Source organism: Nipponia nippon, unplaced genomic scaffold (genome assembly GCF_047370975.1).
Source record: "Nipponia nippon isolate SJK-2023a ecotype South Korea unplaced genomic scaffold, ASM4737097v1 scaffold_5, whole genome shotgun sequence".
In the NCBI taxonomy this organism is placed as follows: Eukaryota; Metazoa; Chordata; class Aves; order Pelecaniformes; family Threskiornithidae; genus Nipponia; species Nipponia nippon.
In genome coordinates, this window is record NW_028262369.1 from 8,073,048 (window position 1) to 8,099,468 (window position 26,421).

Genomic DNA, 26,421 nt, shown 5'->3' on the forward strand with positions numbered 1-26,421 from the left:
CTTTCTTGGTCACCCTTGCAATTAATGCATCCTATAAGCAAACACACGCTTTGCGCACGGGCCACGTTCCACTGGAGGTTCCCAGTCACTTTACTACTGAGTAGAGAGCAATCTGCCTACTTTGATCACACAGCTCAGCTGACTGTTCATGCTGGCAAGTCTGAAGTTCTTCCTTTGCTACAGAGGCAAATTCCAGATAACTTTTGCATCGTTAACATGAAAGGGAGCTGGGGAATCAAAGTCTCTCTTATATTTTGATCTTTAACTTGGAAGATCGCTAAACAAGTAAAATCTAGTTGATCATACTCATCACTGAGCAGAAGGTTCAGCAAATTAAGAGAACTACAGTTAGAGATTAGTTTGGTTTTATCCTTTCATTTAACAGAAATTGAATTAATGTCTGATTACTCGGTTCCAATTCTTTGCTCTGTAATATACACTGCTTCTCAAAATCTAAGATAAAATGCTATCGCTTTTCAGTTCAGTGATCACCTAACGTGGCCAGATTACCTTATAGACAAAAGATAAGGCACCATTGCTACTAGCAGTATCTACTCTGTACTCAGAAGCAAAAGGCTCCCAAAATACTGATTCCTTAGGAGTATTTCTTGCATCGAGAAGTTTCAGTCAATAACTACATGCAACACTTGGCTTACCAAAGACGGCAACTTATTCCAATGAACTTTTACCACCTACTTCCCAAGTCATTTTGGCCAAGACAAATTCCATCTACGATACCATTTTTATTTTGCAGTCTACATTTTTAATCTGTTAGTAGTACCTCTGCCTGCCTTCTCCAAAGATTTGAAAAACAAAGGCCCCAAGAACTTGACTCTTCATTTCAGTGCATGTTAAGTTTGAAAAATATCACTAGTGCACTGAATGTTAGGTATGCAATAAAAAAAAAATCTGCGTACGGCCTCCATTAGCTTAAGTCTACAAATATTCGTGCAAATAAATACTTGGAAAAACCAACAAGTTTTAAACATAATTAGGAAAAACAGGTTTCTTTGAAGTGCTCGGTTGTGGGGGTAATCTTGCTATTCCAAACAAGACTTTTTGAAATGGGATCAGGACAGCCTACTTCTTGCTCAACTGTTTTCCTTTAAAAAAAATTATAACTTTTATTGAAAATAAGAGTACAGGGGCATCATTCAGTACAGTATTTGCAATAACTCAGTGTTTGGAAATCCAGTATACATTTGGGCTTGGGTCTTTTTCACCATGACCAACAGCTTATGTAAAGTGCAATGCAATCTAGAAACAATCACTTGTTTAAAAAAAAAAAAGTTTGCATATTTCCTTTCACTTGAAATATTCAGAAAATTTCTCTTCCTCCCACTGCATTGTTGCTGCAAAACACAGACTGTAAATGCAACCTCAAAGTATTTTTTCCAAACCAATGGCTTTAAATTAAACATACGTTACACTACAGCTACTGAGGTTACCCCTGTATGGACTTCGCTTCCTTTGCCTATGTTTTATAATTATGTTGGAAATCACAATTAATAAAGCAATACCAACACACTGTATAACAGTTATGTATTGCTAGCTTGCAGATATTTGCCTGGCATCAAAGTACGGTTCCACCTCAGACTCCCTTCCCTTCCCACCCCCCCGCTGTTTAGTCACATTGCTATTGTTTCTACCGTGAGGAAAAATAAGTAAGTTTTCAAAATCACCAAAGTTATGCTTTTCCTAAAATCAACTTTTTTGAGGCCAAACCTCAGTCAACCTCGACCTGTTGTGTTTCAACAGGCAGACACATCACCCTAAGTCTTAGAAACTTATAAAATTTTATAAGCTATAAAAATCTACTATGTCCATAGAAAGGCAAAGAAGAGATGAGGATGAAGGGAATCTGCTCATAAGGAACACTGATCAAGTGAATGTGTGGAAGGAACAGGAGAGCTGCAGAGAGAGCCTGCTCAGCTTGCTCGGGGATACATGTATTCAGTCAACACAGCAGCATTGGGAAAAATCTGGAAGAAGCTTCACTTCTAACAGTGGAAGTTCCAGGCAGACACATGGATCTAAAGGAAAACTTCCACTGGCCCCAACCAATTTACAAGACTGCTGCCAGCAGTGTACCAGACTGTACTGCAAGTACCAGCCTCTTGCAGGAAAAGTCTGAATATATTTTTTAAATCTAAATTTCAAATAGGCAACATGAAGCCAAGTAGGTTCTACTTGCAGCTAAAACCCCAATGGATTCACTTTACCTGATTGCAGAGAGCTTGGCCCAAGCCTGTTCTAGCTGCAGAACTAATGTATATGACAGGCTGTTTAGTATACAGCACGTTAAATCCTTCTACTGTATAATCTTCATAGCGTGTGTGAATAACAAGTCGACAGATTTTTAGGAGACCTTCACGATCATCTTCGTGATAATACGCTGATCCATTTTCATACCTGCAAGAAAAGCCAAGTAAATATGACCAACAAAACCAACAGCCAGTTTAGTGTCTGAAATAACACTGACCAGCGAAGGAGCTCACAAGAGGACAGAGAAGATAGACAGAAAAACCTTCTGTTTTCCCAGGATAAAGTAGAGTAAAAGGAAACTTTGATGAGACAGGCTGAGATTAACAATGAGGGAAGCCTAGTATATATTTTCATTTACACTCAGAGATAAAGTAAGAAAGAAAAAACACCTGGGTTCCTATGGATTTCCTCTACAGAGTTCAGAACCTTACTTACTAAGAGTGGAGCCAGGGAGGAAACACACGAAAGGCTTCATCTGGGTTTAATATATAGGTAAATTCTGGACTGCTAATTTTCAAGAGAATGCAACCTGACATTCTTAAGTTAGTAAAATTGGACTGAGACACATGAAGTAAATGAGCAGGAATTTGCAAACTTTATTATGAAATCAAAATCAAGATATTTTTTAATGCCCAAAATTACTGATGTCATTTGTATTTTAGAGAGTTTGAAAACAAGACCAGTATTTAGAACAATCTATTCGGCACACTGCAAGACAGTTTTCCAGATGTTTTAAATGTGAGTTACATAAATGAAGTATATTTTTCCCCAGAAATAGTTTAATGATTTTATGGCTATTTTGCCTTCAATCTGATTTACTAGGCATGTTTCCTTGGGGCTCGTGGGGGTGTGTCTGCTCCTCCCCCACCTTTTTTAACCCTTCTAAGAATCAAACTCGGATCAACACATTAACATTTATAGTCAAGAAACAGGAGCAAAGTCACCAAAGAAGAGACAAGGTACAAGTGTTCCACACTGAGGGCAATCCCTCAGCTGTCTTAACTGTAGAAAAGGAAACAGCAACTGTGAAAGTAGTAGGTGTGCCAATTTATTAAGCAACTCGCAAGCTAGATTTTCCTTTTAGCGTTTTTGTGCAACACACGTATCAGTGGTCTTGCACAATTCAGGAGCGGCATTTATCAACAAATTTACATACAGGCCCTGAAACATCTTAGGTTATCACAGACTACCTGATGCACAAATACTGCTGAGTATTCCAGAGTTAAACTCCAGAATGACCCACAGGCAAACATTTACTTCACCTTTACACAACAGTTCTGTGATCTAACATGGGCAAAGGGAAATTCCTCTAGTGTTGCTCATAGCCACAGAAAATGCCAAGAAGTATGAAGCAGGTCACAGCACGGTATTTGCCTATGGGTCACAAAACTTTAGGGACCACAGTCCAATAGATACTCACCATTAATCACAAAATCACAATGTTATTAATTATTTGATTCACAACAGAAATATTTCTTTTTGCTAGCCATGCCATTTAGAAACAGCACTGACACACTCTCCATATACGCATACATTTGTGAAAATAAGCTGGGACTTCTCAAATTTCATCATTGCACAAGGTTTCAACGTCTTTAAGTCAAAGACAAATAAAGAGAATCATTGAATTTATAAAATAATTCTGATAGAGGTGAGCGCATAAATGTAAGAAAAATCCTTTGTAATTCTAACAACTAAATTTGGGTTAACTTCAGTTATATTTTTACCATTTCATCTTGCACTGCGCTAAAAAAAGAATTAATAAATAAATCTTCTCCTCAGTAGCACTGGCAAGATTTTCTGAAAGATACAGTATCATGAGATGGAGAAAGTGTGGTGGGTTGGTTTTTTTTTTTGTGCTTCAGGAAGAAAAAAAAAAAAAAAAAAAGAAAGAAATTTCTAATCAGTGAATCCCCCCCACTCCAACACCTCCACACAGTTGATTTCCATTCTTCTCTTGTGGAACAGTTTAAGATATCTATGCTACATGATGAAACAGGCATTTATGAAAGATTTCACTGTACTGTAAATTTCAGTATCATCACCTACCATACCTGGAAAAATAAACTAGATCCAGGAAGAGCAAAGGAGAAGTTAACTGAAAACATCTTTTAAAAATATGAAGTACCCCAAGCCTCAGCAACATAGCACGTGCCTCAAGAAACAAGAATTTAGTTAAATGTTTGACCAACTCTATGTCTGCAACTGTACTTTGGCCCTTAGCTCCACCATACAGCCCTTATAAAAGGATTTTTATGGCAACCATGTCACTAATAAATTCCTGCCATCCAACAAGAAATCTCTTTTTTTTTTTTTTCCTTTTTTTAAATGATGCGATGTGTTTCAGACCTTTCAAAGAATATTTGTAAGTTTGTGGCAGGGTAGCTTCTTTTGTTGACATCCTCAGTCCAGTCACACATATTTTTAAACAATTATCACTACTAGTCATACATAACTTATTCACGGTGACTCACCTGAAAAGCCTGCAGAGCCAGAGAGTAGTATCAGAAAGGATCCTTGTCGTAAGTTTTCTCAGTCTTTCCCTGTCCAGCACTGATATGTAAGCAGCCAGGCTATGTCCCAGTAGAGCCATGTGACCCTGTTCACCAACATTTTGAAGTCTGCAAGCCAGAAAAGAGTAACTGCCAACTAAATACAAGCCATGAACATTACAGTAATTTTAGGTTTGTAAATTTTTATTGTAGAGTGGCAGAATTTGTTGACATGCAATTTTAAATATTTAGCAGAGAGAAATACAGTATGTCACAGTCACCTTCCTACCATTGTGTATTAACATACTAAAATTCCAGTGTAGCGCAAAGCACTTGCACTTCACCTGGCCTAACTGCTTATGATAACACCTCAGCTTCTTTTTTAGCTGATCAGCTAGCATGAGTTGGCACTAAGCACCTTATCTGCATTGGGACTTAAGTGCATTAAACACATACCTTTCCTCATGCAGAGAAAACTCAGGAGACTTACTAATATTTTTAAAGGAACAGCTTTCATTAGTTTGGGGGTGGGGGTGATGGGGTGGTGTTTTTTTGGTTTTTTGTGTGGTGTTTTTTTTTTTTTTTAAATCTCCAAACTGTTTTTCAAATAATCAATAATCTTCTGCAGATTAGTTAGTATTATATCCATTTTCCAGAAAAATGCAAACCAGTTTTATTTCCTTTATTTTTCTTTTTTTCCTTAAAATCTACAGAGAGAGATGGTAAACAAATTTATTGGTATTCAAAGTAGTATAAGACTTTCAGACTTAGAACAACTTTCAGAAAGTAGAAAACAAAATGAGCTGTCACGTCAGAAGCAATTCCCTCGTATAATTCAGCTTAGTAATTAGCAATGAAAGCTTTATAATTTTAAGAAAGCCAAGCCTAACGCATTATTCTGTTTCACTACATAATCTAAGTTGTGTTTAAAAAGTTAGATGGTTGCACAATATCTTTACACTTCAAAACACTTAAATATGTAAGTTCAATAATAATCAGAATACAACAAAATCAGATATCCGCCACATACAAGAATTCATATTGGCTTTACCGGTAGGCCTGTGAAGTTTCCTCTTCTTCCTCTCCATGCATTAGGTTCTGAACTAACTGCAGTATGCTCACCATATCCTGGCCGCTGGCATACCGGGGAGGGGAAAACAAAAACCACACCAAAAACAAAGGTAAGTACCAGCATCTAATGAAGATGCCATCTAGGACACTGCACAGTAAGACATGAAGACAACACTGTACTTTTACAGAGTACTGAGAACAGCAACAAAAATGGTTCTTTGCTCTCAGAAAAACAGATAATGAAGAGAACATTGCTGAATCAATTAATTCAAAACCCTACTTAATTATAGTAGGACACTTGACTAAGTATGGACTCAGACTCACAGGAAAACAGACCTATTGAAATCTGAAAATTTGGACTGAAAAATTTGATTTGACAATGTTTAATTGCTTATTGCTACACAGCAAAGCAAGGTAATAGCTAAGGATCCAAACTTCTCTTCACATTATCGAGCTTCAGCTCACAAACTCAGCACATCTCTTAAACAATTACCTACAAATATTAGTTTCTGGCAAACAAAAGCTACGTTAGACTTCTGACATGATGCACTCTAACACGGTAAAACTGGAAAAGACCCACAACGCTTCAACTTGTATAATTCCAACTAAAATTTACAGTAGTATAAGAACTTACACTCTGACAGTTGAAATTGCTTTTTATTCTTAGAAAAGCTAATGCAGTGTCTCCACTCAAAACCAAGTTTAGTTTATGCACAAAAAACTTAAATAGATTTTTCCAATATTTTCTGAAGGCTAGCTTGGGCTCCTGAAGGATCCTCTTCCCAAGAGGCTACAACCAAGTTAAATCTTAGTTTTCAGGTACAATGATCTTACCTGCCTTATGCACAAGAGCTCCATATCATTTTTTAAGACAGCTGTGCCGAAAAGGTGGAGGGTTTTGGTTTATTTTGGTTTTGTTTTGTGGGGTTTTTTTTAAGGTTTTGTACCTTATCAGTCTCAGTTATTACTTTTTTTTTTTAATCTGGGTGTTTAATGAATCTTTATAGCACAAATTTATCTATATTTACTTTAAGTCTCAATCACAGCTGTATGCACCAATAATTGATTAGATTCCAACAGTTCAAAATTTCAGTCACCAAGGACAAGTAATCTTTTTTTTTTTCCTACACGAGTATGAAAATAGTTGGCATGATGATAATCTTCCCCCCCCCCCCCCCCATGTAAGTATGGAAAAAGTTGATATAATGCCTGGCAAATGTTCATGTTTGCATTAATACAGAAGTTGCTTGAAAAAAAAAACACGTTACATGTATTTTACAGATTCTGAAAAAAGCATTATGTAAAAATTGTTGCTGCCCACCTGCCTTGGAGTGGTCCAGGAATATCCTTCCGCACATACTTCTTTTCATTTTCCTCTTCCACTTTCCTAAGTTAAAGACACAAGTATAAACTATTTGTGTTTTATAACATCAAATATGTAGTTGACTTTGACTTGCAGAAATACATACTGACATGTTTGCAGTCTATTTCACTGACAACAGTTTCATAAATAAATCAGATGAGGCCAACACAAAGGTTTAGCTCAGGCTGAATTAAAGAGTTCTTAAGTTTTGTCTTTTTATTTTTTTAACAGAAAATGTCAAACTTACAGAAGAGTCTCATATATATATAGGAATTAAAAGTTACTTGCACAGCAAGTAACTTTTGCACAGGAAAAAAAAAATCTAACATCTTCAAAAAAAACAGACTTGCTGGACTTGCTCTGAATATTACAGAACATGCATAAATATATATATATTTATTTTAAAAATCCCATCATTTGAGAAATGGTGATTTGTATGGGTGTAAGCTTCAGAATGACAATATGACCATAAACTACCAGGAAAATGAGTTCTTTCCTGCTTAATGACAGTGACATTAACAATCCTCCCCTTAGCACAAACAGCTATTGTTTTTGTAGTTGTTATCCTTTGCACATACCTTTGATTATCTTCTAGCATCTTCATTGCTTCATTCAGATTCTTTCCCATTTCTGCTAGAGTAGGGTCGACCATCTTTCAGGGAAAAAGATAATGACTTTTACGAAAAGACCAAAAACCATTTATCTTGCTGCTGTCCCCACAACATCCTCACTACAAATTAATGCATCAGGAGGCAGATTCTTTTAATTAGTGTGTGCGTACTCATTTAAAAATAACAATATGTTATATACGTTGTATAAAATAACCCAAGAGAAAAAAAAAAATCCAGATCACAACTGAGTTGTTATTGATAGATCCAATTTTTTTCTCCACAAGGAGAACTTGTTCCAAAATCCTCTTTAATTTCTAGATACCTATTTTGGATTTTGATGAACAATAACAGAAAGACCATCAGAAGGCATGAAGGATTTGAGAAGCGCAAGGTGCTCACATAAGTGCTCATTATAATGCTTTATTGGCTGTTTTAGCCCAACTGAATGATTTTTTTTTCTTTTTCATAACCATTCTACACCAGCAATAAAATGTCAACTGTTCCCTTAAATGTAAAAATTCACATGCTGTCCTATCCAAAATTAAAACAAAACAACATCACCAAAAACCCGCTAAGGGACACCCTAATATTTCTACAGAGTATGGAAAACAGATTGATACCCTAAATACAATCACAAGTCTTTCAGCGGCAAATCTCATTTAGAAATTATCCTTTACTTCACCTCAGAACTCATGTTTCTGCACCAAAAAAACCCATTACCGTATCCTCAGTTGAGTTGACCCAACAGCCAGCTCTCATGATGTACAGACTCTCATTAAAACAAACAAACAAAATGAAACAAACCACAAACACATGACAAAAAAACCCAAGCCAAAACAACCCACCACCAAGGCAGAGAGTGATCAGTGGATAAGTACAACACTATTCTTACAAGAAAGTTACCTTCTAGAAAAGAAGTTGTTTGGGAAGCTAAACACTGAAAAATTTGACCAAGGCAGGTTTCAGGTCATTGAGCATTTTGATGCAAATTCAGGGGAAAATTTGCATCAATTGACAGTTCATTCATTATTTTTTTTTTTTTTAGATTGCCAGGTCAACTAAGAGGTATTTAAACATGTTCAAGTAATAATTCCTAGGAGAGATTAAAAAAGTCAACATTTCTTTCCTAGGAAACACAAGAAGATATCATTTAAGACGGCTCTAGCAAAGGCAGAAATAAAATGGCAGCTTTCCCTGACTTTTCCCCATTCACGTTTCCCTGTCAAACTTTTACAACAGTAGTTTTCAAAACAGATGAGAAAACACCTAATCCAAATACTCTTGTAAATCTGTTTTTTCCTATTTCTGGTACCTTTAAACCAATTTTTAATCTTAAGTTGTTGGAGAGATGCCCTTTAACTAGTCAAAAGGGTAAAACTGACCTGCAGCAGGCAGCTTAAGAAAGACTGACATGCAGAAAAGGCTTATCTTCCAGCCGCTGCAGCCCTCTGGCTACACAAAACAGGTCAAAAATCCTGAATTCACTGCTGAAACCAGGTAACAACAGATACTTGTTAAAGAGCCTGTCAGGATGGAAGAGCTTTAAAAGTCATTGAACTTTTTTCCCCTGAACCAGTGACATGTTCAAAGACAAGTAAGTAGTATTTTCCAAAGAACTGCTTTTGCTTTGAAGAAGTCTCTTTTATGAACTTTAGGCTAAGAAGCCTGGCAGGAGCTTGTGACGCTGACAGAAGAGATCTGGACAGGAACATTTATCCATTTAAGGATTAGATGCCATCTAGAAACTTCCAGAGAATGTGAAAGGTACCATCAGAGTCTGATTTACCTATAGTGGTTGATATTAAACTGTATTTGAAAAATAAATATACCCCATTATGAAGCTAGAAGGTAACAGCCCTGGTAAGAGCCATCCCGTTAGACAACAAAAAACCCTCGGATACTCAGGTGACCCTGTTACAGAGGCTCTTCTCCCCTCCTCTGCTTCCCAAATGTACTCTCGTCACAGACTCCATAAATTCAACATCAACCCTTTTTCAAAAGATCGGCCCACATACCAAAGCCTCTAGTAGTTAACCCTTGAGACTGCTGCTAAGGTTGGGAGGGTGCTAGGGGGAGGGCTGGTGGCTGTTTAAAAAAAAAAAATCCAAAACAAGTTTAAACATTAAACTTACACTACCCATACTGCAGGAATAGAATAGCTTGTCTGCTCCAGTATTTGAAAAACAGTATTCCTAAAGGCCTGCACACGCTTTCCATCACTGGCGATGGAAATGCATGCAACCGTTGCACACGTGCAACACAGGCAAATACGTTTGCTCATGCAGATGCAGACACAAAAGCAAATTTAATCACAGAAGGTAGTGGGATTAATTTACATGAGGATTTTACACTATTTTCATCCGGAGGATTGATCAAGAAAAGAAAAAAATTAAGTTGAGAGTTACCATATGTTCAAAGACTATTTTTACCAAAATATTTAGAGATTTAACTCACATTATAGCAAGCGGTAGGTGTCTGAAAGAATCAGTAGCCAGGCATGGTCACATTAGACCAAACCAAGACTGATAGCTCTCTCCATTCTGTTGCTTTAGAAGTGGCCAGTAACAAATGTTTGGGGGAAGAACAAAAGAATAGCACAAGCATTCAATAGGATTTTCCCACAAGAACTCCCAGCATTTAGCAATAAATGGGTTTTTACACTTCTGGATTCTACAACACCCAGTGGCTACAAGGTCCACAACTTAATTAAGCACTGCACGAAAACACAGTACAAATACAAAAAGTTCAAGACGTCATCACAGAGATTAAAAAAAATTACACACACTGCAGGCATTTGATACTCAAAATACAATATATATATACAGCTAGAAGAAAAATCTAAATATGATCATTGGCAATATTTCCATACATTTTCAGTGGTTTCCAGAGTTGCACTACATCAAAGAAACTCTGAAAAGAAATCTTACTTAAGAAATCAGTTTTGCTCCCAGGAGACTTTAAGGGACTAATTGACTAGACATAATTTACTGATTGTGACTGGTTCGCATACTGTCATTCAGGTTGCCGTAAAACACGACCAATGGCTGGAAAGTAGTTATTAGCATCACATGCAAATATTCAAACAGATCTGTTGTAGACAAGGACACAAGATGTAGAGGCGTCACAAAAAGGGCTCTGAGCTGCTTTTGTTTGTTACTAACACAAAATTCACCTGCTGGAATTACATCAGACATTAAAACCTGCATGTGCTTACCTTGTGACCCATCCTGTCTCGCTTACTAGTAATTACACATGCATGAAACCCTTCTGACAATAAGCTGGCGGAATAAATACATCAAATACAGTTTGAAAAGTTGTAAGAAGTTACACTAAGCTCCATAAAATGCTACAAAATCGAGCAAGTCTTTGAATTCTGATGTGGGTTTAACTGGAAAATTAATCCCTTCTGTTTTTTTTTCCAAACTGCCAAGTAGACATGCAGCAATTTATTTTCTCCTTTGAATTACGGGAAGCAAAAAGAAACCTTTTACTGCTGCATACTGAATTTTAGACATGCTTCCTCCTCTGCTCACATTAGTAAGGGCATGGAGGTGGGAAGCAGAAGGCTTATTTTAAGCAGCAAGAAAAATAGGTGCGGCAAAGTTGCGACAACAAACCACTCGGTTAAGAAAGGTTTCTGAATGCACTTTAATAACATGCCATAATAAAGTAGTACCATGCTTTAGTCTGTAAATGAGATCAAGTGTGTATAAAATCCCATCAGTAATATACTTTTTTCATGTTCTTGAACTGTTTTTAGAGAGCCTGGCAGACGAGTCCTTGAACACCTCCTGAACCAGAGGACAACACACTTTTTGAGGGAGTTAAAAGAGCTGCATTAGATATTGTATTAGCCTTAGTTTCTGCACTCAGTCCTTCCCCTGGTATCACAGGATCCGACTCTGATCACTTAGGGGATCCGTTGCCCAGGTGAGTTACAAGACATGCAACGTCCTCTCAAGCTTTAAGGGGGCACCAGCCACAGCTTCTTCCTTCAGGGTGTCCATTCAGCAGCCTGACACCTCCTGCTGCCTCAAGCCCTTCAAAGATCCAGACATTCGCTACCCTACTTTGATTTTTATCATTTGTTGCCTTCAAAAAGTATTAATCCAATTCACCAAGGTTAACTTGCCATAGGTTTGATTTGTGGTTACTTCCCTATTTTGTAACTAGTCCGTTACTATTTTTTTTTTAAGCACTTTGAACTGTAAACTGTTTCTGGTTTTATAGGCAGTATGTCACACCTTGGGGTCACTTGGCAACTAGGCAAGGGTAAGGGGCCATTCTCCAGTTGTGATAAGACTGAACGTTAATTACAAATTCAAAAAGGGGGATCTTTTGCAATCTTGATCTTGCATTTCTGTAGACTGTACTCCTAGTGTAAGAAAGGGACGATTTTTAAACAGTCTATATAACCTACCGTGTGTGCAAAGACACTCACAGGTGCAGCTCATCACGTTATTTCATGAGAAGGATGCCTCATTTTCCCACTACATTATTATATTTGCCTAGAAGAAAGTTTTACCATCAAAACCCAAGAAATGTTCTCAACAGTAAATTAATCTCAAACAATATCAGTATTCTTCAGCCAAAATAATACTGTGTTTATTCTCCAGGCTAAGGAAAGTTTTAGAGGACAAATAAAAAAGCAGCCACTTCGTGACTGTTAGGCTTGGATGAAAATGCCACTGTATCACCACAAGGCTTCTGCTTATAGGTATTTGCCCTTTTAATCTTTATCACTTCCCTGACACGCAGCAGGATTTGCATGCGGGTCTGCCGTCATGAGTTTTCCGTAAAGTTACCAGGATGTTCTGGTAATTAACGCAGTAACAAAAGACAAAAGTCATAGGGTGGGCGAGAAACCAAAACAGGTTATTTTCATATTTAGGGAAAACACTGCTGTAGAGACAGCACACAGTTACAAGGAAAGAATCTGCCCTAGTTTACCATCAACAAAGTCATCTAACCTGAAACTTAAAACGTTAAAATCCTTCAGAAGATTGGTCACTTCCATCAAAATATAAATGGGGGAGCGGGTGTTGTGGTGTGTGGATCATAGATCTGTTAGCCAAGCTTCTGAAATTTAACACAGGCTTCCAGAAGAACTTACATTTGAAGTTCACCCCAAAAAAGACTTCTGGATTTCAGATAAAATGCATCCTAGCTATACCACTTACGATGCACAATATTAAAACATAAAAAACCCAAACCATTTGTCTGATAAAACAAAGATAATTTGCGAAATCAAACTATGAGATTGTTGGTGTGCACACCTGCGTGTCAGATTCTACAACAGTTTTCCTCGCAATCCTATCGTGCAATGTTTTCAATTCTTGGGAAGTTTCTCATCTGCTAAAAAAAAAAATCTCTCCATTTGCAAGAACCTAATGACTGTAGTCATTCAACATCACCACGCATTACAGCTAATTAGGTGATTCTACCAAAATGCCTTCTTGGTTATGAAAAATATAAAGTTTTGACAAATTCTAATACAAGTTAAAAAGTACTTATCACTGACATCCCAATAAGCTACATGTATAAATACACAAGGAGGAAAGAATCCATGGTTCAAATAAAAGACAGTCTGAGATGTATTATGATAATGCTTAAATAAGCCCAAGATAAGTGGACACACATTCTCTGAGGATAAACATATCCCAACTTGGATGAATTTCAAATTTATTTAGGGAGAAGACTTCTTATAGATCATGCTCAAGACTAGATGAAGTGCAGATTGTAAAAATTTACAACAATCGTAACCAAAGACTATTTCAGGAAGGCACTAACTGCTAAGTGGCTAGAAGACAATAATTGCATTGTGGCGTGTTATTATAGAGAGGACTACAGCTTTTATCACACATGGAAAAAAAAGCCATGATAAGCAAGAGAGGAAGTAAACCAAACAGTAACTCTTTATACACATCTGTTTGCATATATTGAAAAATCAGACATGCAAGTTTTTGCAGGGCACTCACCATGAGAGACTATTCCTTACATCAAGGATACAAATAAGGAAAACAGGGACTTTTATTCTGTTAAGAAATGTAGGTATTTCATTCTTACACGTTTTTATTGCTTCTTACGATGACCTAGTCAAACAAAGTTTATAAGGACTTTGTCAGTACTACAGGACAAACGCTTGCCCTGTACTAATGTGCCTTCTTTAAACAACTGCATATTGTACCATTATTCTGTTTGAGTCCAGCTGATACAGACCCTATTCCAAACTAGCATATTCAATCAAGTTTTACTTAAGTAATTAAAACTTTTCCAAACAAGCAGCAATTGCTGTAACTTTTGTCAGCACTAGTAAAGAACGTAAGCTTTTAAAGGCTACGAAATACTTTTTAACGCTGTATTCTTCGCTTGGTTGTAACATATCAAACCATTTTGCTACCAACTCATTAACCACATCAGAAAGATACTTTCTGAATTTCCTTTCTATTCACTTTACTAGAGCGCATCCCATTCAAACTTCTCTGCACAATTCCAAGGATTACATAAAACTGAACATGCTGCGTATAGTAAACGATGCAGAGGGGAAGGATGCATTAACAGCTCTTAAGGACATAAAGTATACGTTATTTCCAATGTATACTGTCCTCGAAGACGTACAACGGTGCTAAGGCATGCACGAGCAGCCTCACTTCCAGGGCAGGTCTCCTGCAGCACAGCCGGTGCCATGCAAGCCAGCAGAAGGGTGGCGGGTCCCAGATTACCAGATTCTGACTGACTCACAGTGACAGAGGCGAAATAAGTTTTGCCAGCCACTGACGGTATTATAGAATCAATATTTGCTTTGTACAGTACATTGGACAGAAGAGAGCAAACACAGGGCAGCAAACACCTCCAGTATTCAAAAAAAAAAAAAGGTCAAATAATATCTTCTCTACTATCCTGCTAAAGGCTAGTATTCCCAGGAAATAAGCTCCATCTTCTTTTTAAGAAAACAAACAAAAAGAAGCCGGCTCCTAAAGCATTTCCTGGTAGTTATTCAGACTTTTTATGGACCCGGGACACAGAAACAGACAGCGTTCAGGCAGGCGACGAAGGCCAAGCGCCGTGGCTGGGGAGCGGGGGTGGGGGCGCGCCCGGGGGCTTCACCGGTGACTCAAGGCTTCGTGAGACAAAGTTGCCTCAGGCCCGTGTGGCACAGCCCCCTCGGCGGAGGCGGGCCGGGAGCCCCGCCGCAGCCGAGGCGCTGGGGAAGCGCCGCACCCGGCCCCGGCCCGCCGCTGGCCCCGGCCCCCTCCCCTCGGCCCCGGCCCCCTCCCCTCGGCCCCGGCCCCACCGCCCCGTCAGCGACGCCACCGCCCGGGCCCGCTCGCCCCTCAGGGCCCGCCCTCCGCCCGCCGGTGCCCCGGGCCGCCCGCTCCCCCGCCAGCCCGGCACCGGCGCGCCCGCAGACCTTCTCCAGCGAGGCGTCCATGGCCGGCGGGGTCCCCGCAGCGCGCCGCCTCCCCACCGGGCACTTCCGCCTCGGCCCCCGCCGGCTCCACGCTGGCAGCGCTGACGAGGCCGCGGCGGGAGGGGCGGGGCACGCGCTCACCTAGGGAACGGCGGCAGGCCCGCCCCGCCCCGCGGCCGCGACCACCGCGGCAGACGGGCGGGGAGGACCGGGGACAGCGACACTGCGGGAGGCGCGGCGGGGCCGGCCGCCGTGACGGCAGGGGCGGGGGAGAGCGGAGGCCGCTGCCGGTCCCGGCCCCCCCGCTCCGGCGGGTGGAACAGTCCCGGAGAAGGCCCGGGGAGGTGACAGGTACTGGCGCATGCGCAGCGAGCGCGGCCCGGGCGGCGGCCGGGTCCCGCCGGGGAGCGAGAGCTGCGCGGAGGCGCCGCCGCTGCGTGGCGGGTTCGAATCCCCGCGGCGGCGGGTCGCGGCGGCCCGGTCCTGCGGGAGGGTTCCGCTTGGCTCCCGCCTTCCCGAACCTCCCGGCTGCCACCCCGATGTCCTCATCTGGGCCCGCAGGGGCTCGTTAGCACCAGCGCCTTGCCTCCACCTACGGGCCCCGTCGGGGGACGCTGCGCAGCCCCGCAGAACGGGCTTCGTCCAGCGGGCGCCTGCCTGCGGTTCTCCCCGCGGAGCCGGCCCTCTGTTCCGGAGCTTTATTGCTGGTCTTTCAAGCTGGAGCTGTTTCTCAGTACGCGCTCCTCTTCCTTTTAGCCCATTTATGCTACTTAATAGCACACCTCGCAGGTGTCATCGGTGTTCTGTTTTTCGCAGGGCCCCGTCCACGCACTCGGGTGACCGGCTGGTCAGGGCAGCTCGCCGGCCGCGGCGCAGCGTGCCTCCCGAGCAGCGGGCAGCTCGCCCTACTTCGTTATTAAAATGTGATTCGATCTACAAGCCATCCGCTCCTATTTATAGTCATTCCTGGAAGATTTCACGGTCGTTGCAAACGCATTCACCCCCGCTGCTGTCAGGACAGGGAGTGAACTACCACCTCCTGCCTGGAGATGGTTCCCTAAGCCAAGTCCGAGCCCACGGCCAGGACCGAGGGGAGACTCCCGCCGCCTCCGGGTGCCCTCGTTGTCTCCTGCGGCCGAGGGCGGCCGTGCAGGACACAGCCCCCGGCTGTCAGCACGGAGTCAGATCTGCTCCGTGGCCGTGGTTCCGTGTGTGCAAAGCCGCGCACGCGAGTCCCGAGCACACACGTGCGTCGCGCCTGGCTCCCTCCTCAGACCGTCCCGGCTGCAGCGGGCAACGGGCAGGGTCCCGGCGGGCTCCCTCCTCAGACCGTCCCGGCTGCAGCGGGCAACGGGCAGGGTCCCGGCGGGCTCCCTCCTCAGACCGTCCCGGCTGCAGAGGGCAACGGGCAGGGTCCCGGCGGCTGCTGCTGCCCAGCAGGCGTGCGTCAGCCCTGCTCCGTGAGGTAACAGAAACCGGACTACGAAGAGCAGCAACATTGGAAAGAAAAAGCCATAACCTACTCCTGTGAGCAAGCGATAAGGAGGTAATTGAAGAGATAATAAGCAAACAGTGCCTAGTTTTCACTTGTCTCTTAACTGTTGCAGCAACGCTGCACGGTGCCTCCACGGCGCACCTAGACCCACGCCCGGGAGACAGTGGCCCGCTTCACCCGGGGAACGCGCAGTCACTTGAAGAGCCACCCCACGAACCGAAGCGCGGGTGGCCAGCGATCACCCGCGGGCACACCGGCGAGGGGCGCGGCCGAGCGCGGGGCCCTCCCGGGCAGGGGCCGGCCCTCCCGGGCGCCCGGCGGAGCTGGCACCCCGGGCGGGGCAGCCCTGAGGGGGAGCAGGGAGATGGCGAGGGCGGCGGCGGCGGGCGGGCCCCCGAGGAGGCGGAGGAGGAGGAGGAGGAGGCGGCGGGCGGAAGAGGCGGCGGGCGATGGCCGGGGCGCTGCTGCGCGGCGGGGTGCGCCGCTTCCCCTGGCTCTGCAACGTGCTGCTCTACGGCGGGCTCTTCGCGGCGGGCGACGCGGCCCAGCAGCTGTGGCGGCGGCGGCGGCGGGGGCAGCCGCCGGACTGGGCGCAGACGCGGCGGGTAGCGCTGGTGGCCCTCGCCTTCCACGGCAACTTCAGCTACGTCTGGCTGCGGGCGCTGGAGCGGGCGCTGCCCGGCCGCCGGCCGCCCGCCGTCCTCGGCAAGGTGCTCTGCGACCAGCTCCTCGGCGCCCCCGTCGCCGTCCTCGCCTTCTACACGGGTGAGTGCCGCCGCCCCGGCCCCGCCATCTCGGGGCGGCGGTCGGCGAGCTGGGTGCAGCCTTGGAGAGCGCGCCCCGAAAGCGGGGCTTTTCACCCCCGATAGGATGGGGCGGTTGGGTGCCGCCCCGCCCGCCGGCCTGCCGGGCGGTGATGGCTGCGGGCCGTCTCCCGCAGCCCCAGAAACGCCGGTGCGGGGCTGCGCGGTCCGCGGGCGGCGGGGTCGCTGCGTGCCGGGGGTCCCCGCCGAGGCGCTGCCGGCGCGGGGCCTCGGACGCCGCCGCAGGCGGGGGCAGGGCTGCGCTCGGAGCTGGGGGAGCGGCTGGGGACCCGCGAACGCCGGCAGCTCCCCCCGCCGGCCCTGGCGCTGGGGAGCTTCAGGCGAGGGGCTGCTGTGGCAGGGGGGAGTCCTGCCTTGGGCCTGGGCCGGCCCGCAGCTTCTCATGAGTTGCAGGGAATTCGACACAGTGTACAAGGACTGAGCCCTCCGTCTCTGCTTGAATTGCTCTGCTCGCTTCTCGACATCAGCTGTCTCGTTTCCAAAACACAATTAACTGTAAATGTCAGGAAATACTATAGTTCAGCAAATAAACTGTACCGTCTTCTGCTCTGAGAGTATTTAGAAATACAGCATACTACTAATGTATAATCTCAAAAGCTAACGAAAAGAGGAGACCTTAGAGGAGACTACTGTCTATTTCAAAAATAAACATGAGGGAATAAGAAAAATAATAGGTGAGACTAGTGTGAAACAAGGCTCTCATTTAATTTAAACTTGCTGTGGAAGAAGAGCAAGACGGGTACTCTTTTTTTGCCTGGTATCGGGAGCGCTGCGTTTTATGACCCCAACAGGGAAATCATTCAGGTCGTGACTGAAGAGAAATGAAGCGAAGGAAGAAGTCGAACACCAGATACTTACTCTAAAAATCCTGTCTGCCCGTGTCAGAATGTGAGCAGAGAATTGCCCAAGGACCAGAAGGGTTTGAAGGACCACAAAAGAGATGTAAAAATCCCTAAACTGGGTAGCAGTATGATGCAATGGCAAAATAACGTATCTGTTGAGATAACCGTTCTGATAACCGTTCCGATAACCTCGTGGCATGCAAATATCTGGAAAGATACGTGGGTTGGACTAAGCAACTTTGGGCCTCTGCTTATGCGCGAATGATTTTAGATTTGATTCGTTAAAGCATGTTGTCTAATACCTTTGCTTAATATAGGTCACATCTCCCAGTTACGGTGGGTGGTCTCTGGAGACCTGCTACGTCTCTTAGACAGATGTAGTCTTAGTTTGACACCTGAAGATTCTCATCACTTGAAATATTGTTTAAAGGGTTGATTGTTTTGAACCTTTTAAACGAGTTTCATGTGATGGGAATTCATTCAGTTAATTTATTTCCAGTTTGCCTGTGTCTAATGTGTAATTTCAAGTCACACTGCTTTTCTCTTGATCTTGGGTGTAACGATGGGAGCCGGTTGTGAGTTTGTGTTTTCCGAGAATCAAGAGGAGTTTGGGTCAACTAGAATTTATTTAAAATTCTGGAACGCTTTATGTGGAGGGTTAAACAAGTAGGCTTTGAAACTGTTCTGCTTGTCAATTCTAGAATTTGGATTTGATGTAGTTACTTGTGAAGGTAAAAAAATCACATGTTGATTATGGCAGAAATTTAAAAAAAAAATTAGGTGCCCTTTTCCACTGACTTCAATGGTCCGTAAGCACCTAAACTCCTTCAAGGATCTGAGCCACTTGTAAGACTTTGGTATAAATAGCTGGGTTTGGTTTGCATTTCTGCATGCACAGGAAAGAATCATCCATGCTACCTGCAGAGCGCCTTATTCTCTCTGTCTCGTGGGTATAAAAGGTACTTCCATCACATCTGTTCCACTGCCACGCCACTGGTGAACTACGTGGCAGCGGAGCAGATACGACATACCGCCTATACGGTATATCCCAGCTGATCTGTGGTGTCGGTGCTGAGAGCCGGGTCAATAGATGAGGAGATAAGATGTAGCACTCTCAGGTAGCTGGAATGGTATTTTTTCTTTGTAATGATACCAGCTTTTCTTTCAAAGTTATTGTAATATATTTTGAGAAGAGTTTGGGATATCATTGGAAAAAGCGAACATTTCATTTTTGCATTTTTTCTGATTGTTGTAAATATTTTGCTACTAGGTATGAGCATCCTTCAGAGGAAAGAGGACATCTTTTCAGACTGTAAAAAGAAATTTTGGAATACATATAAGGTGAGGCGAGCAATTCGCTTATCTCCCAGCTAAGCAAAAAAACCCCAAATTATTGGATAAAATGTTTGAGAGGTTCCTTCCTCCAACAGCCTTTGTTTCACGCCATTATTTGCTTATGTGTAGGAAGCTTTAAGTACCAGCAGTCACGTGAAGTCAGGGTAGTCTGGAGCAGGCAGTGCTGCCAGATGGGTGAAATGATGCCATTTTAAAAATGTACAATGTTTCTATACATAGCACTTGCACCCGGCTCTGAATGAGAGCCCTACAATACAACACTGCTTAAGACTGTACTACCTTTTATCTTAAGAAGTACCCACACAGCAGTGCTTAGTTACTAATGCCATTGACAACGCTTACTTAAACACCTGTTAAAATCATCAGTTATCGAGACATCTTTTTTAGGAATAATTTTCGGCCTGTACTTTTCAGTGACAGTCTTCTCACTTTCAGAAACACAATCCCTTGTTTTAAGAAGACTTTGGTATAAATAGCTGGGTTTGGTTTGCATTTCTGCATACACAGGAAAAAATTATCCATGCTACCTCAGAGCTGAGCAAATTAAGAATATTAAAGATTTCTCAGGTGCAAGAAGAATGATAGATTAGCAGAAGAAAGATAATAGAAGGAGAAACTGTGATGCAATGTGAATTTCTCTTCACACTGCGGAACTATATAGGTAGGATAGAAAAGGATTATTTTTATTCCTGTGGAGGATGATTCTAAAAACAGTGCCCGCTATATCCTATCAAAACATAAGGTTTCTATTGACCTGATGTTCTATGAGTAAATTATCCATTGATTTTTGAAAAAAAGGCCTTACATGTATGAGTAACTAGAAGGAGCATTGCAAGTGTGAAATAAATAGTGTTCAGTGGTATTTTTCATTCATGACTGAAACAAATGTTCACATATTTAAACATTTGTTCACCCATCTGGTAGATGTGGTTATGTATCTGGTGTCAGGTGACTACGAAGACTTAACTGTGCTGAGAGTTTTGTATTTAAAATGAGTTAGAATAATGTGTTTGAGAAATTACTAGCATAGAGGCTCACGAAGATGATTAGAAGTTTAATAGTGCAACCCTTAAGCAACTTAATTTACAATTGAACAGCTTTTATTAACTTTACTCAAATATGTTTCAGTCTTCGCTAAATGCCGTAAGACAAAATGAATCTTTGTGGTTGAAGTCCGTAAGAATAACCAATGATTCATTTTCATTTCAGACGGGACTGATGTACTGGCCGTTTGTGCAGGTGAGTTTTTAGGGTAGCTCAGTGTGCCTTTCTCATAAAACCTGATCCGATGCATTCGTAGTGTATCTAACCCAGTGAGAAGTCAGCGGAGTTGTTGGGTGTGTAGGTATAAGACCTGACAATGCCTGGAGCACTAACTGAGCTCTCTCTCCTTCCAACACAGCTGTCAAACTTCATTTTGGTCCCTGTTTACCTGCGAACAGCTTACACTGGGCTCTGTGGCTTTGTCTGGGCTACCTTCATTTGCTTTTCCCAACAGAGTGGAGATGGCACAGCAAAGTCAGCATTTCTGTGGCTCCAAAGAGAGAAGGTCAATGCAGATGAAGAATCATCAGAGAAATAAGAACTTTTGTTCTCAACACATTCTAAATTGTTAAACTGAGTTTATGAAAGTCAGTAAACCCCACGGCAGCCTCATTGCTGTGTTTAGAATAAACAGTCACCTCAACATTTGTTGGTTAGTGTAAGCAGCGGAACAGTTTGTCTTTGTGCCTGTTTATTTTTCATAGAAGAGGCCAATTGTATATTGGCATTTAATTATTTTCATGCTGTCAGCCCATCTCTACTGGGAACAACTGACTTACAGGGCAGTGTGAGCATTTGCACATCACGTCAGACCGCCTCACTGGGGAGAAATATTAACTGTAATTTAATTTTCAAGCAACTTGTAATTGCTAGAAAAAGGGGAATAGAACATTAAATCATTGGTTGTCGGACTTGACAACTGTTATCAGTGCAAGATTGCTTTTGCAGAACAAAATTTAATGGATTTCTTATCTAAAAAGTGGCATCAAATCTGTTTTATTCAGAGAAAACAGAAGTGCTGTGTTTGTAGGGACCACTTCTCTATAGGGCCAAATTTGCTTTATTCTACCGGAAAATCTATATAGCAAATGAATTATTTCATAGAATGTACAAACCTGCAATATATTTGTACATCTTTTATCTTAATTGGGAGAATAAAGATAACTAACTTTGGCCAGAGTTCTTTGGGGTGGGTGCTGCATATTCACGCTTGGGGGAAGCATCAGTCATAAGCAGCTCCTGCACGACGGAACCTAACTAAACACTGCAGTGAGCTTTTGCTGTATCTGTCAACAACTTCTTCCTTTGCCCCTCAAGGGTCAAAGTATTGAAAAGTATGTGGGAGTCTTGACACCTTCACTCTTTTCTGCTGTTTCATTATGTTCAAGATATAATTAAGATTTTGAAGAAAAAGAGCATGGGAAGGAAGGTAATGTGAATGCCAGAATCTAGCTCAAAAAAATCCAGCTATATATAAGGAAATTCCATTTCTTCTTCAAATGGCTTTTAAACGTTCCTGTTCATAAAAGACATAGGAGACTAGGAAAAGGTGATAATTAATTACAGATCTGCTTTGTCAGCTGAGGATCAGGTCTGAATGCAGGTGTGCTTGTCGGTATTTTTTAAATGCGTATGTATCTCAGAACAGGAACTGTGCGAATTTCTGTGATTGCATCAGACCAGTACATGAGCGGTTGGTTTATTAGAACGGGATTTTATGCCTTGAAGTTACTAAATTGTAAGCTTGAAACAATATTCGATTTAACTCATCTTGATGATGATTGCAAAGAGAAGACTCAACCCTCTTTGTTACAATAATAATAAACCACTTTGAGGAATGTCTGAATTCCTCAGTCTTGTCTAGATGGTAAACCAAAGCCTGCTCAGGCTATAAGCATACACTCCTTTGGCCAGCAGCTGTACCGCTTACAATTACTTGTTACTGTGGGAGCCCGATGCTGCTGAGCTCAGAGAGGGAAAGGGATCATGCAAGCACTGCCCAATCTATTCCAGGTAGAATCAACTTGTTGAGCATAACCCAGTGGTCAAGAGTGATGCAAGGTACCCGTACGGCTTTGACTACAGGACTACAGCAGATGGGAGGAGGGTAGATGGCAAGGGGGGCTGCTTCTACAGTCTGTTTTGCTGGCAGACAGGTGGAGAAGGTGCCTTCCCTCTCAGGATAGACAAGTCACTGCAGTTCCATCTTCAGCTGCACAGGCAGACTTGGAAGAGGACACCTGCCTACGATCTTAAGGTGGAAATCATTTTAATTGACTTTCAACACCTGTAGTGCGGACATCTGCAACTTGGCTAATCAGTTTAAGCTCTCTTTACAGTCAGTGAAAAAAGTGGAAAATAGGCAGTTGTAGATGTCTGGTTTAGGGTATGGTGAATTGTGCACTTTAAGTGTCTATTTCTTTCCATCGATAACAGAGTCTGAGGTGACGGGCTGCTGTGTAGATAGCTTCATTGTAGATGCTCATATTTGGTGAGTTGAATTCCCCTGGTTGGTGTCTCTTACATGTCCCTCTGGGAGCAGTTTAGTGGATGTTGCTGTGTGAATCCCACAGTGTGAATTGGGTGGTCCTGATGCTGGACATCCCAGTAGGAGTAGAAATCCACAGAGGAATTAAATGCATTTTGTCTATCTATTTAAAAAATGAAAGATGAGTGAATAGATGTTTCAGACAGTTATAGCTGTTAAATTGTTACTGTGCGTATAAAGTCCTCAGGATAAAGAAGCGATTTCAGTAGTGTTTTTTCTGTTGACGTTTTTAGGATCAGAATAGTGTTTTAAAGTCTGTTCCATTCAGTGAGACTTAAAAGTTTCAGATAAGGTGTGCTAATTAAGTATTTGACTTTTTTTTACAGATGCTATTTATTTTTATTTCTGCTTGTGCCTTAAGTGTTGAATAAAATTCACTTGGAGAAGGGAACTGAAAAATAATGACATGACAAGGAGAGCGAAATAGTGTTGGTTTGCTGTAAGCAGTATGTGATGTTCTGCTGCAACTCAGTGCAAAAAATACTTCTGCATGGGTATAGTTGGTAAAACTTAATCCCCAAGTGAATCAAGAATTTAAAACTATTCTCATGATCTGTATAATGCTGGTGCTTTTCTTCAGCAGGAGTATTTAATGAATGGAAGATCCATCTTTTATTTTCAACGGCTTAAAAGCTTATACAAGCTGTGCTATATTGCTGTATGCTTTTGTGCTGCTAGCTTTTTGCTTGGGAATTTGAGCTAAATCCTGCTTTGTCTTCAAGTTTCTCTGACTGTGGGTTTCAGGGTTTCCCTCCATATTTGCATTACTTAAGTACGGTTCTTTCATGTAATGGAAGCCTGTAGCTCTTATATTCCAGTAAACTTTAGATTCTGCATAATCCATTCACTTCCTCTGTTTCTCATGTTAAGGTACTTGACAGTAAAGTAACCCAAGTTCCTTTTCACATGAAAAATCTTTTTTTTTTTTTTTAATTATGAGCACTGATTGGTCTTATGAACGTTTCAGACCCACATAATACAATGAAGCTGTGTTGGGACAAATTCTCAGTGTGCATAAATTAATGCACCTTCTAAAGTTTTTCTGCCTCTGTCAATTTAGTCTGAGGACCTAACCCCTTAGTTGTTAAAGACTTTACTATTTCGTGACAATTTTTTGGCTTAGATTAATTTCACAGAATAACAGAATGGTTGAGGTTGGAAAGGACCTCTGGATGTCCAGCCCAGGTCATCTAGTCCAACCTTATTTGACACATATATAAACACTTGTTTGCTTCTTCTAGCAATTCAGTAATTTCTTAAAAAAAAAAAAAAAAAAGGAAAAAAAGATGGGTGAGACTTGTCCTAATGTCTCCCCACCACCCTTTCAAAAACAGTTGTATGGGCTTTATGACTATTTCAAGGAATTGCACTGATCTTATTGCCAGCTGAACATGCAGATTTCCATAACCAGAAAAATGAACAGAATTATACATCAAGGAGGGAACACACTGCCAATAGCTACTAGGCATGCATTCAGGTGACATTTTCATGTCATGGGTCCTCTCTAAGAGCAAATGGGATGAGAAGACATTTATATCAGGTGCCGTTCCAGCTTCGTGTTATTCTGGATAGCTGTGGAGATGTAGAGTCTGAATTTGATAAAATGAGAATTTCAAAATGTATTTTTCTACTGCAAATCTTTTATGCAAATGTACCTCCTGTGCTTACTGGTATGCAAAATACATCCTTCTAGGCTTGGAAAATTCACCAGAAGGCCTCTGCCTTTTTCACACCAGAAACAAGCATCCAGTAACACAGCATAAAATAACCAGTTTCATACTGCAGTGAAGGTGAAACTGCCTGTAATTTGTTACCATATCTGGTACCTTAAGTTCTCTGTATAGCACAACCTTTGAAATCTATGCAGCTTCAGCCTTCTGATTCTCTGCTGTAAGTGCCAATGCTTTCTGCTTGTGCTGCTGCCTCTACTGCTAGTGCCAATCCAGTGAGATGTGCAAGAAATACTTGAATTTGACTAAAATAATGAATTTCAAGTTGACTGAAAAATGTCTGTGTTTTTGCAACGGCTTAATAAACATTAAATGCTGTTCTTTGGCTCTGTCTGTCTTTCACTAGTGTGTGTATAAACAAAGCCAGGTCTTATGCAACGTTTTTATGGGATCTTCATGGACCACATGCAGCAAAAAGCTCAATATGATGTCATAGACCTTTACACAGCAGCAGAGTAAAAGATAAGCAGGGATTATTCACTCCCTTTAAAGATTAGCTACATACATCAAGTCATCTGCCACTTCTGAACAAATTCGGAACAGAACTCCCGTCTTCAAAGCCTTATGCTGAAGGCAGTGGACTTAATTTCTCTTTTATTAAAAACAGGTAAAACTTTGATATCATTATGTGTTTAGATAATTAATACATTTGCAGAAGAAACTGAGGAATTCAGGCAGGAAAAATATATAAAAAAACTTTTAAAGACAACAGAGGTTAGCGATGGGGTCCTTACTGAAGGACTACACTCTGTAGTTTGTGTGGGATACTCTTGGAAGGAAACTGTTCAGAAGCTCAGAGGCTGAAGGGAGTAATGTATCCCACAACTGGAAGAGAGACACCACCTCCATTCCCTGCTGTAACTTCTTGTATATTTAGAATGAGGAGGAAGCTTTATGGAAAGGTTTCAAGTTGAAAAATTCTGTTTCATAGACTTCATGGCCAACAGGGACAAAAAAGATCATTCAGTCTGAATCCTTGCATAATGGAAAGCAAAGAGGTTTTCCTGAATCAAACCAATGATGTCGAGTCTCATCCCATTTTCTAGAAAGGTATCCAAAGACTTCAAATAACAGAGGATCTTAAGAAATTATGTATGGATTTTTATGAAATTTTATCACCTATTTAAATGAGGCTAGCCTTAACATTCTAATAAAGTATTGTTACTCCCTTTCTGACAAGATTTAAAGAGTTGGTACAGCAGGCAAAGCCTTTTGTATGCATTTAGCGGTAAACTGTTAAACTTCTTGTTTGTTCCTTGGATAAGCTACAATAGGTTTAGCTCTGTTAGCCCCTTGCTAAATCATTCTTCAAGCTCTTTTGTGAACGCTTTTCTGCTGTGCAACCTCTAAATTGAAATGTAGACAGTAATGC

At 42.1% G+C, this 26,421-nt stretch overlaps 3 protein-coding genes across 5 annotated transcripts in view; 2 read left to right on the forward strand and 1 right to left on the reverse strand.

Moving 5' to 3' along the window:
• PDXDC1 (pyridoxal dependent decarboxylase domain containing 1) overlaps positions 1-15,555 on the reverse strand; it is a 34,019-nt gene extending 18,464 nt beyond the window's left edge. Inside the window, exons 1-6 of one of the 2 annotated variants that reach the window (XM_087731515.1) lie at positions 15,352-15,555; positions 7,767-7,840; positions 7,147-7,212; positions 5,806-5,889; positions 4,737-4,883; positions 2,223-2,412 (exon numbers count right to left, since the gene is read on the reverse strand). In XM_087731515.1, coding sequence (XP_087587641.1) covers positions 2,223-2,412; positions 4,737-4,883; positions 5,806-5,889; positions 7,147-7,212; positions 7,767-7,840 — 561 coding nt within the window. In that variant the 5' untranslated portion in view covers positions 15,352-15,555. The other variant, XM_087731514.1, reaches the window with a different exon arrangement.
• Positions 15,556-15,570: 15 nt separating this feature from the next.
• Positions 15,571-18,461, forward strand: LOC148052015 (uncharacterized). The gene is made up of 2 exons (XM_087731519.1): positions 15,571-16,756; positions 18,321-18,461. Exon 1 carries the CDS (start codon positions 15,572-15,574, stop codon positions 16,739-16,741), a length of 1,170 nt encoding a protein of 389 aa, XP_087587645.1. The 5' UTR covers position 15,571; the 3' UTR covers positions 16,742-16,756; positions 18,321-18,461.
• On the forward strand, positions 16,766-25,370 carry MPV17L (MPV17 mitochondrial inner membrane protein like). 2 transcript variants are annotated; one of them, XM_087731525.1, is made up of 5 exons: positions 16,766-17,256; positions 17,444-17,470; positions 19,642-19,712; positions 20,937-20,966; positions 21,130-25,370. In XM_087731525.1, exons 1-5 carry the CDS (start codon positions 17,070-17,072, stop codon positions 21,307-21,309), a joined length of 495 nt encoding a protein of 164 aa, XP_087587651.1. In that variant the 5' UTR covers positions 16,766-17,069; the 3' UTR covers positions 21,310-25,370. The 2 variants fall into 2 exon arrangements, with proteins under 2 accessions (XP_087587651.1, XP_087587650.1); XM_087731524.1 differs by having other exon boundaries at positions 16,766-17,470.
• Positions 25,371-26,421: the final 1,051 nt, after the last annotated feature.